Below are 15395 nucleotides of genomic sequence, written 5' to 3'. Positions count from 1 at the left end.
CACTGACTGGAACTGAGTCACATGACCACACCTACTGTGGACTGAATTGTATCTTCCCCAAGTTCATACGTTGAAGCCTGTCTTAGTCTGTTCAAGCCACTATAACAATACCATAGGCTGAGTGGCTTATAAACAACAGAAATTTATTTATCACAGTTCTGGAGGCTGTGAAGTCCAAGATCAAGGCTCCAGCAGATTTAGTGTCTGTTGAAAGTCTGCTTCGTGGTTCATAGATGGCCATCTTCTCTCTGTATCCTCATATGGAAGAATGGGTGAGGAGTCGCTGGGGTCTTTTTTTATAAGGGCACTAATCCTATTCATGAGGGCTCTGCCCTTGTGACCTAATTACCTCCCAAAGGCACCATCTCCAAATACCATCTCATTAGGGATTAGGTTTCCACATATGAATTTTGGGGGTACACAGATATTCTGTCTGTAGCAAAGTGCTAACCCCTAGTGTGACTGTATTTGGAGACAGGGCCTATAAGGAGGTGATAAGGTTAAATGAGGTCATAAGAATGGAGCCCTAATCTGATAGGGCTGCTGCCTGTATAAGAAGAGGAAAAGACACTAGAGCTCTCTTCCGGTCCACCACGTGAAGACACAATGAGAAGGCAGCTATCTGCAAGCCGTGAAGAGAGCCCTCACTAGGAACCACAGTAGTTGGCACCTTGACCTTGGACTTCTCAGCCTCCAGAACTGTGAGGAAATAAATTTCTGTTGTTTAAGCCACCCAGTCTGTGATATTTTGTTTTGATAGCCCAAGCTGACTAGTCAAATACCTAACTAAAAAAACAAAAGAGGCTAGGAAACATAATCCAGCTGATAAAAGAAAGAAATAAGAATGAGGCCAGAGTTGATGTGAAGGTTACTATGACCACCTCAAGGCTGAAGTATGGGCAGAAATAAAAAATTACATTTTAACCTTGACAGTCACCAGATGGCCAGAGAACAATGCAGTGGTCTTTCCGTGCAGTTAGGACATTTAGAAAGCCCTGGGCACAAGATACACTGTAGCTGGAAAGGGCAACCAATCAGAACTGGACTCAGCCTTAACTTTGCATCACTCTGCACTTTTTTGCCTTTAAAAACCAGCCACCCCAAGACCGAGGGGAGGCTCACCCATCAACTTGTGGGTTGAGGTGCACTTCCCCGGTTTGCAAACCTTTTAATAAAGCTTCTCTTTTCTTTAAAACTTATCTTTGCCTTGTAAAGCTGCTTATTTCAGTTAACATAGCTCTGAGTCCAAGAAGTGGAGAATACTCTGAACCCATGTAGTGCCATAGATAATTTTTCTCTACAGAAAGTTTCTGAATTATAAAAATTCATTTCTCAACTCTCAGCATCATCTGCAAAGATGTTTTAATCATTTTCTCTTCAGTTTGATATAATTAGCTTCCTTATGGAGGCATCTCCATGCATTATGAAGGAATATTGAGGACTGAAAATACTGAAAGGAGTGGCTTTTATCTATAATATATGACCATCAAAATGTAAAGATCAATTAATAATAACAAAAACTATGACAGATACTATTGCTAACATTTCTTAAGGCCCACTCTGTGCTCGGCATGGATGTATTGCAGATAATTCGTTCCTAATTATAGTTAAAATGCTGAAGACAGTCAGTCATTAGCTTTTGGATAAATTAGAGCATTTTCAAATTATCCCTATAACATCCTTTTTCACGTCTTGTGTTTGAGAAGTGGGCAGTTAGATCTAGTGGTCCCAGTAGTTGAACATAAATTGCTTTCTGCCGCCGGGAATTACCTACAGCATATGAGGATAAGCTTGCTGGTGTATGTGAAGAGCAGGGACTACAAATTAATTTAATGCTCTACTTCAACATAAAATGTTAGGAGTTGCTGTTGGTGGTGGCGGTGGTTGTCTTGTTGTTTTGGTCTAAATCTGGAATCTACCCATGGTATTTGTGGTAAGAGTACAAATTTTGGAATCAATTAAACCAAGTTCAAATCCTGGCTCTGATACCTACGCACCATGATGCTTTGGATAAAATTACTCAGCCTCACTTTCTTCCATTATAAAATGTCGATAATAATAGTCCCTATCTCTTAGAATTGTTGTAAAGATTAAATGAGCTATAATATATGTTCTGTGACTAGAAATGGGGCATGGCACATAGTAAAGGGCTTAATACATGTCAAATATTATTACCGTTACTACTGTGATTATTCCTGAAGTGTGGTGTGCCTGTGAATATTATCTATCAAGGATTTGCAGGTAGAGAAAAGTTGGAAACCATTATTTCTAGTCTCTGCATAGGAATCATGTCTGTTTAACATAATGGGTCTTATAAGAAAGTTATTTTAGATGATGATGATGATAATGATGGCTGTTTCTTTCCCTGTAGCATTTGTAATCAGTACAGCACCATCGCAGACAAAGTCAGTGGGATTCCTGCCAACACTGAGGAGCTGGTATTCCTCGTTGAATTCTTAAAGAAATCCAGTGATGTCACCGTGTTCAAACTCAGGAGGCAACTTAGAGATGCAGCTGAACGGCTGGAGTTCCTGATGGACTATGCAGACTTGCCCCGTAAGTCCACTGCCGTGTGTGCACATGCAAATGTATATGTCTATTTATGTTTTCAGGGCTAAGGAGTCAGGGGAAGGAGAGTTAGCAGTCCTACCACTAAACATCAGTATCAGGAGAGCTGCTTTTCAAGTGTCCCCATATGTTAGAGGCACTGATTCCACTCTCTCAGCCACAAGAATTTGAATCAAACAAAGGGAATTTCATTGTTAGACAAAAAGAAGAAATATCTGGGGACTTGACTAGTTCTTAGCTGCCTGTCTTGGCATCTTTTGCCCGGTGTTCTTGGAAAAGTCACTTCCAAATGCAGAGTCCTTTTATAAATGGATAGATTTCGTTGATCTATAATCGTAATACAGTCCCGCCTTTGAGGAGGCCAGGGCACTTTCCTTCATGCTCTTGCATATCTTGAAAGAAATAGCCAGGGCTTATTGGGCCAAGTTGAGTTTTGTAATGACCAGGTTCTGAAGGAAAAGCTGATATGCTCTCCACAAGCCAAGTTTCAGAGCCTTCTTCCATCTGGAAATACCTGTGAATTACCTGACGTTCACAGGTAGTTCACACGTTGGGAGAGAATGGTGATGGAAGGGAGAGATAGGGACTGGGAGTGAAAAGTAACCGTCCACCTCCACATTTATGAGCTGTGCCCTCGACCATGTGAATACACGCTGGACTCTCTCATTGTGGTCTCTGCCTCCTAAATTCCCAAGGATACAGAGACAACCCAGGGCATTTTAACTGACCAGAACTGTAAGCCAGATAGGGCATCTGGCATTGGTATTTTTACTGACATTTAACCAAAAGGGAGACTTTGACTCAGGTGAGGTGAAATAGTTTAAAGAGTAGAACTGCAACTTCAAACCAGCTTTCGACTCTACTCAGACGTAGCCTGGGAAGGCAGTAAATCCTAGTGGTTAGAACCTAGGCTTTGGAGTTAGATCTGGGTTTGAAATCTGCTCTACCGCTGTCTAGCGGTGTAACCTTGACCATTCAGCTTAACTTTGTTTCCCATCCGTTCATTGCCACCCCCACACCTACTTCTTTTGACCTCTTGTTCTGCTGAATTAATTCCTGACTTGCTGACCTATGCTGAGCAGTGTCCTGGAGCAGACTGTATGTGTTTTGCAGTGGAGGATATCAAACTGAACAGCAGTCTGTTCCTCTGGCCAGACCAGATTGAAGATATCTTCGAAAACAGCCGAAACCTGCTCCTTAGCAAGAGGGATCAGGCCGAGATGGACCTCATTAAAAGGTACAGGGAGAGTCTGAGGTTGTTTTAGAAATGACACCCTGCTTCCTAACACGCTGCAGGTTTCTGGTTCTGTCTAGAGCCCCCAAAGCAATGCGTGGGCGAAGGCTGAAGACAATTAGTGGAGAAAGAATTTCCTTTTGTTTCCCACCGAGAGATATTCTCTTTCAGCCTGCTTCACTGTAGTAACCCCTGCCGATCCCTTCCTTCCCTGCCTTCAACAATTGGAATTTGGTGGACAGAGGAAAAAAGACAAAAATAGTGGCATGTAATAACAGCCTCGCAATAATAATAGCAAAATTGTCAGCCTTACATTGGAGACCACAGATCTGTGAGATATCAAGGCAGGGATAGCAAAGGCATGGTAGGAGGCGAGAAACTGCCTATTTTACAGCTGGTCTTGTTCAGTGCTGATGTGGCTGTAAACATTTATTCATTTAGTATTTACTATGGATTTTTACTATGTGCTCTGCTCTATTCTAGACATGTAAGGGAGTTTGGCTGCTAAATAAAGATTTTAATCCAGTGACAGAGAAAATATAGATGTACTGAAAAATCAGACAATGTCAAGTGAAGTGGGCCAAGTACCGCGTAGACGGTAAAGACACGCACACACACACACACCCCCATCCCAGCTTGTAACACTTTGTTTATGAAATGCAGATTCATACCAATTACCATCCCCATCACGTGTGAAACTCCCACTGCCCAACTTTAGGTCCCATAATCCCTGCAAATACTCATGAGAAAGGAAAAGGGTAGATAAAAGCAGATTTCTACACAGAATGGGAGTTTGGGCTGAAGGATAAAACCACTTAGTTGCTACCTTCAACATATGACCTAGGTCTGTTGTCAAGTAAAACAACGAAAACAAAAGATATGTGTGTTTGTGTGTGTGTGTGCGCGCCTACTTGTGCGTTTTTTTTCCTTCCTACAGCCTTCTCCTCCCTCTACCTAAGTGGTTATTGTCCCCGGAACCCAGAACTTAGCCCGATGGGTGGTGATTTTTTTTAAATTAGTAGACTTTATTTTTTAGAACAGTTTTAGGTTCACAACAAAATTGAAGAGAAAGTACGGAGTTCCCATATATCTGCTCTCCCCTTACACACAGCCTCCCCCATGGAATGGGTTTTTGATGCCTAACCAGAAAGCAGGACCGTATATGTAAGTTAGATGAACAGGAGCATGTTGCTTCATCTTTTTGAGCCTCAGAGTCCTCATCTGGAAAATGGGATAATAGAGCCAATCTTCAGATCATCTCATTTCGTGAGAGGTATCATTGTGTTGAAGGATGAAGTGGGGTGGTCTGAGATTGTCCCCAGGTGGTATCCAGCACATGGTAGGCATTCGAAAACTGTCAGCTTCCTTTGCGCTTTGAACCATGACTTCTTTGGGGAGAAAAATGCTTCTTAATTTCCAAACCACTGCCTTGCAAGCAATTTTTAGAACATTACTGTGAGACTATTTAGAGACAGTAAATGCTGTTGAAGTTAAGAGGAGTGAGGGGTGGATCTGGGAGAAAAGGGAACAATTGTCATTAATGATGAGAGAAGAGTGCTGGGTTTCTCCTTTTGGAGGGCAACTCTCACATCGATCCCATCAACTGGTTCCCAGGCTCTCAACAGCAGAGTTCAGCAGAGGAGTGGCTCTAGGAGAAACCCACAGCGCTGGGCTCAGCTTTCTGTTTGGTGAACCTTAAACTTCCTGTCCATCATTTTTGCATTAATCTAGAGAAGATCCTGTGAGGAGGGCTGAGTATATTCATTTATTCATTCATCTTCTGTGAAAACAATCCCATCCTCTCTCCAAGAAACCTGCCCTTATTTTCCCAGCTCACATTACCTTTTGGCTTCCGTGCTAATTATTCTCCATTTGCTGCCCCACCCCACCCCCTAATTCCTTCTCCACCCTCCTCTGCCCGCTCGCTCGTTGGCTGACGCCTGCAGTCTGTAGCTTCTGGCTCTCTTGCTGTTGGATCCAGGCAGGGCCCTGCCAGTGGAGAGCCCTCAGGAGGTTGGAGAGTGATTGGAGGGCATTTTCTCCTCTCCCTCCCTGCTTGGCCCTGGGGCTCTGGCCTGTAGCTGAGTTCCTCTAGGACAATTCTTGCTCCTCCATAGTTCCGGTTGTCATTGTCCCCTCAGCCCTAGGGGGCATAGTGGCTTCCCTCTGAGTGCCTCCCTATCCCCTATCTGTGCCTTTAACCCTACCCAAATCTCACCTCTGTAGGTAGTCCCTTCATTAAAGCCTCTTTCTTTGAACATCAGAGTGAATTCTGTTTCTTGCCAGAATTCTGACCAACCTACCATCTTTAAATTCCTACATTATCCTCGCTTTGACTCCAGGTGTTTCCACAAATACAACTCATTTACTCAACTTAATTTCTTGAGTTCCTACTATTTGCTAATGATTGCATAAGTATGTGTGTATATATATTATGGACATGAAAGTACATTGGAAACTATAATGTGCTAAGCAATTATAAGAAGTTAAAAACAACAATAATAGTAATATTTTAAGGTAATCACTGAGTTTATATACCATTGCCCTCTGGGAAGAATTCAAAACTGCTTTTATTAGAGATTTATCTTTGTATGTGGGTACTGTATCTGGAGCCTCAAAAAGAATTTTAATGATGTGAAGGCACCTAGCAGCACCTAATTGTGTGGACAACAGGAGAATCAGCTTTTCCCCCGTGTTGTCCCACTCAATGGTAGGTTCCATGGTCCTGGACATGGTCCTGGAGGATGGGCAGCTTAGGAATGTGAGCTGCTCTTTGGCGTGAGAGTGCAATAGAAAACCCTTTGACATCTTGGGGGAAGAAAGGCAGATGTCTCAGGGAGAGTACCCAGATTGTGTTCTAGGATTCAGGTAGAGCACAGAGCCTTGCGTGTAGTAGGTGCTTCCTCTTTTGATGAGTGAATGAATGAAACTTTTTCACAGTAAGGATAGTCTCTAAAATTAATACCTACCAGAGTCTGAAGTCACAGCTTATTACAAAATGAAACAAACAAAAATCTGAGAAGAGGGAAGCTGTCTATCATAGCACTTACTGTGCTCTATCTCTGAATCCTTAAGACATTAGTGAAAAACAATTAGAGGAGGGAGAGGGTGGCAGTGGCCACCTTCTCTTCTTCTGTCTCTTGCTCCTGTCTCTCTTCCTCTTCTCCGAGGATACAGAGAACAAAAGGGACATGGGAGATGGAAGATAAAGTAGATCAACACAGATGCTCTGTGAAAGAAGTGAGTGGGGAAACAGAGCACAGTGATTGCATTCAGTGGGTGAGTCAGGGAAGGACTCATGTAAGATGAGACACGAAGGATGAGAAGGAGCCCGTCAAGTGAAGATATCAGAGGAGAGAGTAGCAGGGAGCCTGGTCCAGGCATAGAGAACAGCGTGGGCAGTGGCTCCAAGGTGGGAAGACCTTGAGCTAAGGAAGAGAGTGGCTATAAAATGAGGTTGGAGAGTTAGAGGAGCAGATCCTTGAGGTCACAGTAATGAGTTTTGATTCCTTTTTAAGTACAATAGGCAGTCATTGAAAGTTTTTAATCTGGAGACAAAAATGATCTGATTAATATTTTTCCTTCTATGGTTTGCCTACTTGAATCAGAATCCAAATAATGTCTACAACACTGCAATTGGTTGACATGTCTCTTAAATTTCTTTTCATCTGTAGGTCCTCTATCTCCTTTGTTTTTTCCCTTGAAATTTATTTATTAAAGAAACTGAGTCATTTGTCCCCAAATCTAGACATTTCTGATTGCACATCTGTTGTGTCATTTAACGTGTTCCTCTATTCTCTATATTTCCTATAAATTTTCAATAACTGATTTAATCTTACTGCTGATCTAATCTTTGTTCCTGATCTCCTATGCTCATGGATGAGTGGACAAATGGATAAATTCATTCATGTGTATACATACATACATTTTATATTTATGTATATATATGTATATATAATATGTATTACATATGCTTTTATATATATACACACATATATATTTGGCTGTACAGGTTTGTAAGTTTGTCTATGGGCAAGAGTATAGCATGCAAATACAAAGAAAAAGAAAGCAGAGTCAGCCATATTAACATCAGATATAGTCAAAGCCAAGACAAAAACATTAGTGGTTCAAAGATGGTTACTTAGGTGAATGAAATAAAGTTAAAGCAGTCATTAACCCTTGTATATCAAATAACAGATAAATAATGTGAAACTTGAATAAGGAGATAATAGAAGTAAATAATTAATAATCTTAATTTATTAGATATATATCAAACCTTCTACTGAACAATGGAAAAAACTATTCTTCTTAAATGTCCGTGGAACATTTCCAAACATTGCCCGTATTTTAGGACTCAAAAAAAAAAAACCAGTTTGAAGAAGCAGAAACTATATTGGCCACATGCTATTATAATAGTGTGTATTAGTTATCTATTGCTGCATGACAGATCATCCCAAAACATAGCAACTTAAAACAACAATCATTTATTATCTCACAGTTTCTGTGGGTTAGAAATCTAGGTGCAGCTTAGCAGTGTATTTCTGGCTCAAGGTCTCTCATGAAGTTGCAGTCAGAATGTCAGCCCAGGCTGCAGTCTCATCTGAGAGCTTGCCTGAGTGAGGATCCACTTCCAGGCTTGCTCACATGATTGAGGATTCAGCTCCTCACAGGCTATTGGTCAGAAACTGCTCTCTGTTCCTTGCTATATAGACCTCTCTGTAGGGTAGCTCACAACATGGCAGCTGGCTTCCTTGAGAGAGAAAGAGAGAGAGAGAGAGAGAGAGAGAAGTCTTTTTGTAACCTAATCCTGGAAGTAACATCCCATCACTTTTGCTATATTTGTTAGAAGTGTGTTACTAGGTCTAGTCCAAACTCAAGAGGAGACAATTACACAAGGATATAAATACCAGGAGGTGGGGATCTTTGGGGATTTTATGAAAGGCTGCTTACCACACAGTGCAATTAGAAATAAAACCGAATTCAAAGCATTGAAAAGGAACTCTCTTAAGTTACTTGTAAGAAAAAAACATTAAAACTGCCATAACAGAATTAGGTAATCTTAAGATAATAGCCAAATTATAGCATGTCACTATAGCTGTTCTCAATGGCAAATCCCCTTATACATTCAATGAATATTGATCGTTTGTTATATGACAGACACTCTTCTAAGTGCTAGAGATACAAAAAGGAATTAAGAGAGAGAAAAACTGCGTGGATAGAGTTTACATTCTAGTGAATGAGAGCATATAGTTATAAGAGTGATTATTATGTACCAGGCTCAATTCTGAGCATTTTGTAGTATATGTTAGCTTATTAAATATTAAAGTAGGTACTTTTTTCCATCTCCATTTTATGTATCTGAGGCATACAGAGGTTAAGTGACTTGACCAAGGTCACGTAGCTACTAAGTGGCAAAGTAGGGATTTGAACCTAGCCTGCCCAGCTCTAGAGCCTGTCCACTTAACACTATATTAGTCTACCTCATTAGGAAAAGGGAGAAGTATATTTGAGACCTGCTTTGTTGATAGTATGGATGAAGTAGATAACTCTCTGGAAAGGTCTTCTCTGATCACTCTAGCTAAAATAGTCCTCCACTTCCATCCTCTAGGCACTCTACCCTGTTTTATTTTCTTCAGAGCATTTTTCACTGTCAGAAATAGCTCATTTCATCTTTATCTATGTGTGAATTTATTTATCCATCCATTCATCCGTGTATGTTTACGGCGTAGGTCTCCTCCAAACTAAAATACAGGCTCCATGAGGGTAGGGAGCTTAATAGTGTACTTCACGAATATATTCCTGATGCCTAGAACAGTTCTTGAAATGTATTTGGCGCTCAATAATAAATAAATATCTATGATGAATGAATCATGGATGAGTGGACGAATGGATAAATTCATTTATGTATAAACATACATACATTTTATATATATGTATGTATAATATATATTACATATACTTTTTTATATACACACATATATATTTGGCTGTACAGGAAAACATCTGGATGTTTAACCACCAATAGGTTCATAGAGGCCATCTCTGGGAGGTCGTATTATAAGTAATATCTGTATCTGTATATATCTATATGTAGATATAGATATATTTTGTATCAGAGGATAAAATTCTTCCCAGGCCTAAATATGGGTGAGCAATGCTGATACTTTGAAAATCACAAAATGGAAAGTCCAAATGTGACTGGGCTGTCTTTACTTTCAGGTGCTCAGAATTTGAGTCGAAACTCGAGGGCTACAACAAGGAACTAGAAGGTTTTAGGAAACGTGAAGTGATGACTCCAGAAGAAACGAAGAACAATGTTGAAAAGCTTAATGAGCTTTCCAAGAACCTAGATCAAGCACTGGTGGAATTTGAGGTTTGGGGTCTGGGGTCTCGGGATGGGGACTGATGACTCTAATTCTCCGTTGGTTCTGGTCCTTGGTTTTGTATTTTCCTAACATCCCCTGTCAGGTGGATAATATTGACTAATTGATTGGTTGACCAGTTCTTTCACTGGTACTTTCAACTACCTTTTTCCATGCCCCTGCATTATATCAGCTTTTCTCTTAGTCATTGAGTGCACAAAGAAGAAATTATAATAAGAATTGCTCACATATATTGAACATTTATTATGTGCTCAACAATGTACAAAGGGTTCATATGCGATATATCACTTAATGCCCGTAACAAACCTTTGGGGTCGGTACTGTTATTATCTCCATTTATCCCTATTTAAAATAAGAGAACTAAGGCTTGGAGAAGTTAAGTAACTTGCCCTGAAGGTCAACTGGTAAGTTCTTTAACCATTAAAGTTTTTACCTTTAAGGCAAGTCGGCACAAGAAGGCAACATCATGTAAACAGCTAAAGTACATACGAAAGTTGTGAAAATGGGCATATGGATATGGTACAGTGGGAGCAAAGATGATGGAGCAAGTAGCAAATCATCCTAGGGTTTCATCCGGCTAGATCTTAGCTGCCATGGCCGTTGAAGGTAGCAGAGGGACCTTCTTGCTTGAGTCCGTGCCTTGTTTGCCTCTCTTGCTCTCCAGATGAAGGAGCATCTTCCTTAACTTGGTTTTCAAAGCACTGAGGAATTTGCCTTGGTGACTTCTTAGGTTCAGGAGAGCCACCCATCCAATAAACAGCATCCTCTTTTGCCCTGCAGTTGATCAATAAGGAGGAGGATCTGTTGGAGAAGGAGAAGAGCACCTTCCCTCTTCTGCAAACCCTGATGACCAACAAAGTGCCTTATGAGCAGCTGTGGGTGACCACCTACGAGTTCAGCATCAAGTCGGAGGAGTGGATGAACGGTATGCCATGGTCTCACTCGGCTGGGGCAGGAGGGGAATGGGGTTTGGTCTTCAGATTCAGACTGGCCTTTTCATCAGAGTCTGATACTGGATTAAGGCAAGCACAATCAAATTTTTCTGATGTGATAATGATGGAAAGTGGGGATCACAGAGCCAGACCTATTGCCCAGGTAAAATAGAAATGGCAGCCACCCAGAGCCATGGGTTGGGTAGTGACTTAGAGAGGCAGACAGTGGGAGAATACAATGGCAGTTCCACTATTGTGCTGCTTCAAGAAAGGCCACGGTGCCGTAGATACCTGTAGACTACTCCTTTTCCTCTAGATACTGGAGGCTAGAGAGATGCTGAGGAGGTAGAGTCAACAGGACTTAATGATTGATCTGATAAGGGGCAAGAGCAGGGAGGAAGAGGGAGGAACCTAGGGTGACTTCCAGATTGTTGGCTCAGGCAATTTGGTGGATATTGCCATCACTGAGGATGAGAAGTGACATGTGTTGGGAGAAAACCCATTGACTTGAATGCACTGAGTCTGAGGTGTCTGCAAACATCCAAATGGTAATGTTAATTAGTAGTTGAATATATCAGTCTGGAACTAAGTGATAGGTTTGGGGGGTAGGATTTATATTGGGGAATAATTGATGTGTAGATTGCAATTAAAAGTCATGAGTGATATCACCTGAGGAGAGTGTATAAGAGCAGAGGACAAAGTCAGAGACCCGTAGGGTTGAACCTTTAGCTTATTTCCAGTGCTTCAGGATTATAAACACAATGGTGATAAACATCTTTGTTGCCAATTTTCTGCATACAATCCTGATCATTTTCTTAGGATAAGTTCCTAAAAGTGAAATGGCTAGATCAAGGAGTATGTAATGAAAATTATTAGGATTTTAAAAACTGCTTTGTTATTGTTATTGTCCTCTAGAAAAGTTATATGTTTTAATTCATTATTCTTCTAGCAGTATGTAAGAGTGCCCATTCCTCGTACCCTCCACAAACCCAGGAAATAATAGCTTTGAAAACTTTTTTGCTGATTTGATGTTTAAAATGGTATTTTCTTTTTCATTTTTAAAAAGTATTCTTTCCTGGGGCCGGCCCCGTGGCTTAGCAGTTAAGTGCGCGTGCTCCGCTACTGGTGGCCCAGGTTCAGATCCCAGGCGCGCGCTGACGCACCGCTTGTCCGGCCGTGCTGAGGCGGTGTCCCACATACAGCAACTAGAAGGATGTGCAACTATGACATACGACTATCTACTGGGGTTTTGGGGAGAAAAAGGGAAAAAAAAAAAGAGGAGGATTGGCAATAGATATTAGCTCAGGACCTGTATTCCTCAGCAAAAAGGGGAGGATTGCCATGGATGTTAGCTCAGGGCTGATCGTCCTCACACACACACACACAAAAGTATTCTTTCCTTTAATTAAAGTTGAATGTTTATTGGATAGTTGCAGTCCTTGTTTTATAAAAGCCTATTCTTGTGCTCTCTCATTTCTTTTCTATTGGAGTGCTACTAAACTCCCTTATTTAAATAATTTTCAGTTTTGAGTAATATTTTCATTGGTCTCTTAATTTTTCCAGGTAGTCAATCATGTCTATACAATTAGAATATTTTATGTTGTTTATCATTTCATGCCCCTTTTTTATTCATTTTTCTGTGTTGACTAGCACTTCCAAAATAAACAGTGGTAATAATGGGCATTTTTGTCTCATTCCTGATTTTAATGAGAATTCTTCCAGTGTCATCTTTAAACATGATGCTTTTTGTTGGTGTGAGGTACAACATTTTTATGGTGTAAAGGAAGTATTTATAATTTACTAAGCCCTTTTATTAGAAAGAGATATTGTATTTTAAGTTTTTTTACATTTTATTTTTTAAATTCATATTCAGTAATATTGACATTTTTGGCATACAGTTCTATGAATTCTAACATGTATGTAGATTCACCACCATCAAAAAACAGAAGAGTTTCATCACCTCAATAAACATCCTTGTAACACCCCTTTGAAGTCACACTTTCCCCCCACCCATGAGACCAGGCAACTGTTGATCTCTTCATTGTTACTATGGTTTTATCTTTTGGTGACTGTCAGATACGTGGAATGATACAGTGTGTAACGTTTTGAGACTACTTCTTTCACTCAGCCTATTACCTTTGAGATTCATCCAAGTTATTGGATGTGTCCATAGGTCCTTTCCGTTTATTGCAGAGTAGTATTCCATTGTATGGATATACCAGTTTGTTTAATCATTCATCCATTTTTGAATATTTGGGTTGTTTCCAATTTCAGACTATTATGAATAGAGCTGCTATAAACATTCAGGTACAAGTTTTGGAGCATAAGTTTTCGTTCCTCTAGGGTAAATGCCTAGGAACAGATTGCTGGGCCATATTTAAAGTATATGTCTAACTTTATAAGAAATGCCCAACTCGTGTTTTCCACAGTGACTGAACCATTTTGCATCCACCAGCAATGTATGATAGTTCTAGTTGTTCCACATCCTCACCAGCACTTGGTATTGTCAGTATTTTTTTTATTTTAGCCGTCCTCATAGGTGATTGTGGTGTTTCCTCATGATTTTAATTTGCGTTTCCCTAATGCCTAATGATGTTGAACATTTTTTTATGTGCTTATTTACCATTCGTATATCCTCTTGGGTGAAGTGTTGGTTCAACACTTTTACCCGTGTGTTTAATTGGGTTGCTGGTGTTCTTACTGTTGAGTTTTGAGAGGTCTTTATGTATTTTGGTTGCAAGACCTTTGTCAGATATGTGGTTTGCAAATATTTTCTCCCAGTCTATAGCTTATCTTTTTATTCTCTTAATCATGTCTTTCACAGAGAAAATGCTTTTAATTTTGATGAAGTCCAATTTATCAATTTTTCTTTTCTGGATTGTGCTTTTAGTGTCATGTCTAAGAATCCTTAGCCTAACCCTGGTCATGAAGATATTCTATATTTTCTTCTAGAAGTTTTACAGTCTTATGTTTTGCATTTAGACCTATAGTCCATTTTGAATTAATTTTTACATAAGATATGAGGCTTGAGTTGAAGTTCATTCTTTTGCATATGGATATCCACTTGTTCCAGCAATTGGAACAGTTGTTGAAAGGACTCTTTTTTTCCTCCATTGACTTGCCTTTGTACCTTTGTCAAAAATCAATTGGCCATATTTGTGTGGATTGAATTCTTGACTGTTTATTAAAATGTTCCATTGATTTATGTATGTAGTCCTTCACCAATACCACGCTGTCTTGAAAACTGTAGCTTTATAGGAAGACTTAAGATCAGATAGTGTGAGTACTCCAATTTCAATCTTCTTTTTCAAATTTTATTTTGACCTTTGCTTTACATCTTTTATAAAAAATTTGAAAATCAGCTTATCAATATATATAGGAAACCTGGAATTTTAATTGGAAATATGTTAAATCTATGGATCAATTTGGAAAGAATTGATATCTTTACTATACTGAGTCTTCCATTCCATGGACACTGTAAGTCTCTCCAATTATTTAGATCTTCTTTGATTTCTTTTTATCAGTGTTTTCTAGGTTTCAGCATACAGATCCTGTATGTGTTTTGTTGATTATTTCTTTTTTTAGAGCTATGATATGTTTTTAAATTTCAGTTTTTAATTGGTCATTGCTAGTTTATAGAAAAATAATTGTTGTGGGTTTTTTCATCTTTTTTGGTTTTGGTCCAGTCTCTGCATTCATGGGCAGCCTTGCTCAGGACCTTGCTCAGATCAGCTTGATCTCAGGACTGAGAGGGTTTCCTCCTGTCTCCCTAGGTTTGCAGCTTCACGTGAGACTTAATCTCAGGCAGCAGCCTTAGCAGTTCTCCTCTCATGGGTGGAGTGTGTGGGGGACACTGGTCCAGCTCTGATTTCCAGCAGTGAGCCTGGCTCAGGGCACCCACCACGTGTGTGGAACACCTCTAGTCCCCATGAATCCCCAAGAGCTGGAATCAGTTGGATCCAAGAAGATCATTATCTTACTTTAGAGCCCACCTTTTAAATATCTTCTTTATACATTTTATTTATTACTTTTCTGTATTTGGAGCAGTGGGAAGGAGGGGAAAGGTGTTGTCCCATTCCTCTTTTTTCAGGAACCAGTCTACCCTGATGAGAGCTTTCTTCTTTTCCTTTTTTTTTTTAGTAGACTTTTTTTTTTAGAGCAGTTTTAGATTTACAGCAAAACTGAGCAGAAAGTTCGGAAGGTTCTCATATATCCCCTGCCCCCCGCCCCAGCCTCCTCTACTATCGATATTCAGCACAAAGTGGTACATTTATTACA

At 40.0% G+C, this 15395-nt stretch overlaps 1 protein-coding gene across 1 annotated transcript in view; it reads left to right on the top strand.

The window, feature by feature from the left end:
• DNAH3 (dynein axonemal heavy chain 3) overlaps nucleotides 1–15395 on the top strand; it is a 167446-nt gene that overhangs the window by 28149 nt on the left and 123902 nt on the right. Inside the window, 4 exon segments of the mRNA XM_058569907.1 lie at nucleotides 2372–2556; nucleotides 3682–3805; nucleotides 10022–10175; nucleotides 10966–11110. Of these exon segments, the coding sequence (XP_058425890.1) occupies nucleotides 2372–2556; nucleotides 3682–3805; nucleotides 10022–10175; nucleotides 10966–11110 (608 nt within the window).

This window comes from Diceros bicornis, chromosome 26 (genome assembly GCF_020826845.1).
Source record: "Diceros bicornis minor isolate mBicDic1 chromosome 26, mDicBic1.mat.cur, whole genome shotgun sequence".
Taxonomy (NCBI): Eukaryota; Metazoa; Chordata; class Mammalia; order Perissodactyla; family Rhinocerotidae; genus Diceros; species Diceros bicornis.
The sequence above is the reverse complement of the archived record's forward strand: the minus strand, read 5'-3'. Positions and strand labels throughout refer to the sequence as shown.